General features: G+C 62.5%; 1 protein-coding gene across 1 annotated transcript in view; it reads right to left on the bottom strand.

The window, feature by feature from the left end:
• DBNDD1 (dysbindin domain containing 1) overlaps nt 1–6581 on the bottom strand; it is an 8688-nt gene extending 2107 nt beyond the window's left edge. Inside the window, exons 1-3 of the mRNA XM_024735639.1 lie at nt 6533–6581; nt 751–897; nt 447–587 (exon numbers count right to left, since the gene is read on the bottom strand). Coding sequence (XP_024591407.1) covers nt 447–587; nt 751–897; nt 6533–6563 — 319 coding nt within the window. The 5' untranslated portion in view covers nt 6564–6581. The remainder of the gene's footprint in view (nt 1–446; nt 588–750; nt 898–6532) is intronic.
• Nucleotides 6582–6587: the final 6 nt, after the last annotated feature.

Below are 6587 nucleotides of genomic sequence, written 5' to 3' on the forward strand. Positions count from 1 at the left end.
TGGGCAGTGAGCTGGGAGCGGGGAAGGTCCCTGGGCCCCCATACCCCTGGCGGCTCCCGTGCCGTTTCTGCGGCCTGCGGGCTCCAGCCGCTTCCCGGGAACTGAGCTGAGGAGGGGCTAGGACTGGTGAACACCACCCACTTCGCGCTCTGCCTACTTGGTATTAAACCCAAGTAGTGAATTCTGCTTTCAGTGGGACTGTGGCTGTGGCCTTACGTTGGCATTTGAAAAGTGAAATTAAGGAGGGGTAGAAAGATCCCTGAGAGCTGGCAGATAGGTGTGTGAAGTGCAGAAATGGTGAGTGAAATGGTGCCGTGTCGACAAACTCTTAAACACGCGTCAGAAAGGAAATCGTTTTCCAAAATGGGTCTCCAGGGAGCGGTGCTGGGTGGCCTGAGGCCCCAGGACCTCCCGCAACCCCCTCCAGACCCCGGCAGCAGCCCCACCTGCGGGCGAGTCGCTGGCCAGGTTCTCGTCATCCGAGTCGGCGAAGACCTCGGCCAGCTCCTGGTCGGACATGTCAGTCAGCTCGGTGAGGTCCAGGAGGTCGAAGTGCACCTCCAGGGACGAGACGCTGCTCAGGGGCTCTGGGGGCAGAGGGGCGTGTCAGCGGGGCCAGGTGAAGGCCAGTGCGGTGGGAACGAGGTGGGGCTGACCCATCCCCAGCACCTGCTCCCTGGGGCGCACCCGAGGCCCAGGGACCCGCCCCTGGTCCCAGGGAGCACGCTGGGGCAGGTGGGCTGTACTTACGCCGCCTCTCCGTGACCTGCAAGAGACCCGGTGCCGGTACTGGGACGCCCACCTCCTCCTCGGCCACAGGTGAGTGGCTGCTGGTCCCCGTCCCAGGAACGGGGGTGCCCAGGGCAGCCCTTGGCACCTCGACCTCCTTAACTACCCCTGCAACAGAGAGAGCGTTACCCGGGAGGGGACTGCGGTCTCCCACCGCCACCCCCAGGACGCAGGCTGGGAGGACTTGAGAACCTGGCCCATCGAGCCCTCCCTTGAGGCTGTGGGCAGGGATCGCAGTGGCCAGGGGTGACCTTGGGTCAGGAAGCCAGACAAGGGGCAGAGGGCTTCTCCGAGGATGCTGCCCTTCCCCGTAACCCTGATTTCCAGACCCTTTGCCCTGATTACGTGAGCAGGAATGACCACAGGTCTTGCGGGGACACTTGCTGGTCCTGTCGGAGACCTCAAGACACCAATACTGTCACCTGTCTCCACTTTCTGGTCCAACCTACGGTCGGGTGGGCGGTTCTGCATTTGCTTGCCCTTTGGCGCCCTTTAATCCAGAATGGCCCCGGCTCACGTGTCTGTCCCGTGTTGTGTTTGAATCCACATAACACGTTCTCACATGAAACGAGGACGGTGGCCACAGCAACCCCTCCCCACCGACCACGCCTCCGGACTGGGAATGTTACTCCAGGGTGTTTCCTATGCAATTCTTGTTTTTATGTAATGGCTCATTTCATGTAACTTTTTGTTGGGTGAGAGGCGAGGCCCCTTGGCGATCTGCTTGGTGGAGACTGTGCCACCCAGGGGCGGGCCCTCCACCCCACGGGGTGCTTGCTGTTACCAGGGCAGACTGCTCCATCCACACCTCCTACCAGCTCCTCCGGAGTGTTCCAGGGCCCTCTGCCCCACACAGCCAGGGGTCCCAGTCATCTGGCCGGCACGTGCCCTGAGGCAACGGGACCCCTGGCTCCCTGGCGTCCCCACTCCTGCTCTCTCCTGAGCCCCGCCCCCCGACAGAGACCCCACCTGCCCCCAGCTGACCCCCAGCTGAACCGGTGCTCAGTAAAGAGTGAGGAATGCCTTCCCGCTCCCTCATCAGTGTGGCCGCCCATCCCAGGGGTCCAGCGCCGAGAGCTGGGTATGGACGAAGCCCCAGGAGCAGCTGCCAAGGGGGGGCCCAGCAGGGGGGCCCAGTGCCGACAGCTGCCAGTGAGGGCTGGGCCTGTGTGGCCAGCAGCCTGGCGGGCCGCGTGGGTTTGGAGGGTCCCCGGCTGGGTGGGATTTGCAGCTGCAGAGCTGGCTGGGTCGCCTCGCCCCTGGCTTCTAGGAGGGAACCGCTCCCTGGGAGGCGTGGCTGAGGGGAGGTGGGCCTGCCGACTGGCGGGGCCAGCCTGGCTCTGCCCTGTGCTGTGTCATCACTCAGGGCCCAGGGCTGGCCCGCTGGACTGGGGCTGGGGATCTGGTTTCCACCTTGCTGCTGCATTTGGAACGTGGTGTCTGAGCATCCTTGGAGGGTAGGGTTACACCCCCTGGTGTCCCGGCCTGCCCAGCCCAGCAAGGACACGTTCCCGACCAGAGGGCACCAGAGCTGGGGCTGGGCGGGGAAGCTCTCCCGAACATCAGAACCCCTGCTGAGGGTCGAAGGCCCAGGAAGCCCTTGGGGACCTTTGCTCTGCGGGAGTGTTCTGCTTCCTCAAGGCGGGGCCGCACAGCGGCCGGGTCCCCCTCCCCAAGGGCGCACGCGTGCCTGGAGTGTCCTGCTCTGCTTCTACACGTGTCCCATCGTGGTGGGTGCCTGGCTGGCTGGGGGCTGCAGCTAGGTGCTGCCATTTCTCTGGAGCCTCCCAGTGGGGCAGGTGGCTCTGGGTTAATAACAAGAATGACAGTGGCTCATGGTTTTCTGTGCCAGGCAGAGTTCCAGCAATATGTTTTCCAGCTAGTGTCACAACCAGCCACGAGGAAGGGACAGTGAGTCTTGGCCAGTAACACCGAGGGGTTCAGCTTGTCGAGCGGGAGCTCTCGGCCACCACCTGCTGGCCAGCAGAGGGAGGGGAGACCCTGACCTTGCGCCCACAGGGAAGCTAGGCCCTGACCGGGTGGAAGGGGACTTAGCGTAAAAGGTGGGGCAGAGGCGGGAGTCTCTGCTCATAATGGCCCTCTCTCACCTTATCTAGAAAAGAAAGCGCTCTTCACCTGTGCATCCGGCAGATTCCTGAGCCGGACTCGGATGGACAAAATAGGGGATTCCTGCCCTCTTCTGGTGGGGCAGGGCTGGGGAGCCCTGGGGGCTGTGGTCCCGCTTTGGGGACAGGTCTGAAGGAGGGTGGGAGCTGGGTGATAGCTGGGGAGACAGCACCATCAAAGGCCCTGAGGGGTGCGTGGCTGCCTCTGAGGCATGGCTGGGGTGGGTGAGGGCAGGGGGACACCGGTGGGGAGACATCTCTGGCTGCTCTCTGAGCTGGGAGGGTTCCGAGCTGAGTGGGACAGCCTCTACCTGCATGTTTGTGGGATGGGATGCAGTCCAGGTGGGAAAGAGGCAGTCCACAGGTGCTGAGATGGGGGCAGGGCAAGGAAGCAGGACCTCCTTCCCCATCCGGCCTTGGGTCAGGGGGCTGGGTATGCAGATACGCCTCATTATAGATCCTAGGATCCAGGGGTCCCAGACAGCCCAGGACAGACCTCCAGCCCCTACAGGCACAGTGGCCTTTTGTACTCATTGTAAGAAGCACATTTTATCAAATTTCAGCATCCCTGAAACAGCAAACCATCTAGTCGATGGTGTCACAGAGCCAATGGAAAATGGTAACGGTGAACTTTTAAAGTCACCTTATGTCTACTTTCTTATTCTTTTCATCTCCCTTTGGCAGTGGTCTGGTCTTTATTTTGTAAATCCTGGTGTCCTGGCCTGTGTCAAAGCTGTGTGGGAGAGGAAGAAAAAGCAGAAGATGCAACTTTTGGCGTCGAGGACACTGATCTTTTGGCTGGAAGGATGTGAAGGGAGCAGGACCTTTGCTTGGTCCTTGTGTACAGTAGGTGCACCATAAATGCTGGTTGAATGAACGAGCCCGAGACCCCACCCCAGAGTCACTAAGCGGCTGTGCTAGGAATCACCTGGGTCTGTCTGATACCCTCTCGATAAAGCCCTTGTAGGAAGAAGGGAGAAGTTCTTCACGAGTGAGACCCCCTGCTCTTCGTGGGGTGTGAAGCAGAGGAGTGACCGATCACACAGGCAGGCACAAGGGCAGGGGTCCTTGGCAGCCGGGCCAAGCCGTAGGCTGGGTGGGTTCAGCAGACCCCAGGGTTGCCCAGGCCAGGGCAAAGGTGAGCGGTGTTTTTGACGCCCCAGGGTCAGCAGTGGGCTCGCAGCCTGGCAGAGCCCCCAGTGAGGGAGTGAAGCCCCTGGCCCCTGCAGGGGGCCTGCTGCCCTGCCCTGTGGAAGCAGCACCCGCGTGGGGAGACTGGAACTGGGGGCCCAAGGCCTGGTATGAACGCATATGATAGTGTTACCCTGTGCTACGCTGCTGACCTATTTTCCAGCACATTCGTGCCAAGAACTTGGCCCAAATCTCAAGTTCCCTGCTGTGTGCCCAGGGTTTTGCCCCAAGCATGGAGGAGGTGCTCTGCACATACCCAACGCGAATGAGTGAAATAATGAAGTGAATGAATGAATAGCATAGAAACCAGCATGGCTGCAGGGAGGGAGGGATGGGCATCGTCCCCCGTTTCCCCAGCCCCTGTCCCTGGAGTCAGTGCTCCTCCTTGGAGCATTTTGAGGATGCCGGGTGGGCCCCATCTAGGCTCAGCCCCTGCAGGGCAGGGCCCAGGCCCCTCTCTCCCAGTCGGACAGACTTGGAGGTAGGTGGGCTAGAGACTTGGTCTCCCAAAGGCACCTTCGAGAAGTGCACCCCGTCCTCTCCCCTCCATGTCTGTGCACTTTGATATTAAGAAATTACTGTTAATTCGTTTAGGTGCAGAAATGCTGTTTTAATTATAAAAACCTTATCTTTTAGAGGTAATTTCAGAGATACTTAAGGATCAAACAATATCTCTAGATTGGCTACAAATTACTACTGAAGGAAGGTGGGTGCAGGCGGTGAGGGGCGGGGTGGGGGGGGGACTTTACCATACTGTTGTCTCTACTTGTGTGTGTGCCCCTCTCTCCAGAGTAAGTTCCAAAAAGTCAGCGAACTCAGAAAATGACAGTCACAGCTACCCACGCGTGACGCCCCCATGTGGGCAGGACGTGGCTACGGGGTAAGAAGCGTGTGAAGCCCACCTCCCGCTGCTGTGGCCCAGCCCCACCACGGTGCCTGCGCAGAGGAGGTTCCTGGAGCACTGAATGAGTTAGGTCTCGGGCTCCAGTAAGTGATGTTCAGAAACTGAAGGGTCGTTAAGCTCCCCTCCCTCAGGCCTGCCCTCTGCTCCCTCTCTGTGCAGGCAAGGGGGGGCCTCCACTGAGAGAAGGGGACACGGAGCTCAGAGGGGCCTGGCTGCTTTGCCGGCATCCCCAGCCCTTGCTCTCCAAACCTGCCCCATGAAATCCTCGCAAAGCCGCCACCCGGAAGCCCCGGGGTCCTCGTACTGCCAATGGGAAGAAAAAGCTGGATCCCTGCCACAAACGACAAAACAAAGAAAACCCACACCCACTAGCCCCTGAGTGTCTCGGGTGGTGCTCGGAGGGAGCGTGACATGGGCCCCTAGACAGCCGTCTGGAATGCACCTGCCCAACTCGGCCTGCAGACAGAGCAGTAGGTGGACTCACTGCTTCAGGACACTTCCAGGGCCAGCATTTTGGTCTCTGGAGCAGGCCACTGGTGTGGCTAGGGGACCCCCAGCGGACCCCTATGTGGTCAGGGAGTGGCTCCCTGGTATGGGACCTCCAGGGAACCCCGGGTGCATCTGGGGCCTGGCCGGGTGGGTGGAGGAGCCCGGCAGCTTGCATGCAAGTTCCGAGGCCGATGGCACAGGAAACCCCTCCTGAAAGGTTCCTGGGAGGTTCCTAGGAACCTGTCCTAGGAAAGGTTTCCCTCCCACCAGGCCAGGGCCAGAGTAGGGCCAGACTCCTAGGGGAGAGGCCCCCGGTACACCTCTACCGTCCCGACAGCTGGCAGGGGCCGTGAGGAGGGGTCACTCCGTGCACACCAGCCCTCCCAGATGTGTAAGCTCCTGGGCCTCGCCCCGGCAGCCAGCAACCCCTGCCGGCGTGGGAGCCCCCGCAGGCGGAGCCAGGTGCACACCCCCCCCACACCCGCTCCGAGCCCCTATCTCAGCCTGGTGCCCCGAGGATCCCGGCCGCGGCCTCCCCGCCCTACCCCCAGGGAGGCTCGGCTGGGCCGAACAAAGCACACGCGCAGCTAGGAGGGCAGCATCCCCCCCCCACGCCTCGCTGACCTGGATCCCGACTCTGGCCCTGGCACGCCCCATCTTCCAGATCCCCGGCTCCGCTGGGAGGGGGCTCAGGACCAAGCTCTGGGCCAACCACTCAGGAGCGCGCCAGACACCGCTGCCCGGGTCGGGAGCGCGGAGGACGAGGGGGCGGGGACGCGGTCCGTGCGCCCCCCGCCCAGCGCTGGGGCCGTTCCGGGCGGTGCCCCCGCTCGTCTTCCCGGGCGCGGCGCACTAGGCTCCCCCCCGCTTCGGCCCGGCGCAGGGGGACTCGGAGCTGCCGGTGGGTCTTCACGGCCCCGGGGCGTGGCCGATGTGTGGGCCCAGGGGGAAGGGGCTGCGGGCCGCTGCGGGGAAGGCGCACCTCGTGGGCTCCCGGGGGCTGGGGCCCCCGGGGGGCTGGGACCGCACTCACCTCCCGGGCTGGCGCCCTCCGGGGGCTCCATGCGGCCGGCAGGGCCTGGGAGGGG

The sequence above is a fragment of the Neophocaena asiaeorientalis genome, unplaced genomic scaffold (assembly GCF_003031525.2).
Source record: "Neophocaena asiaeorientalis asiaeorientalis breed wild unplaced genomic scaffold, Neophocaena_asiaeorientalis_V1.1 scaffold40, whole genome shotgun sequence".
Classification (NCBI taxonomy): domain Eukaryota; kingdom Metazoa; phylum Chordata; class Mammalia; order Artiodactyla; family Phocoenidae; genus Neophocaena; species Neophocaena asiaeorientalis.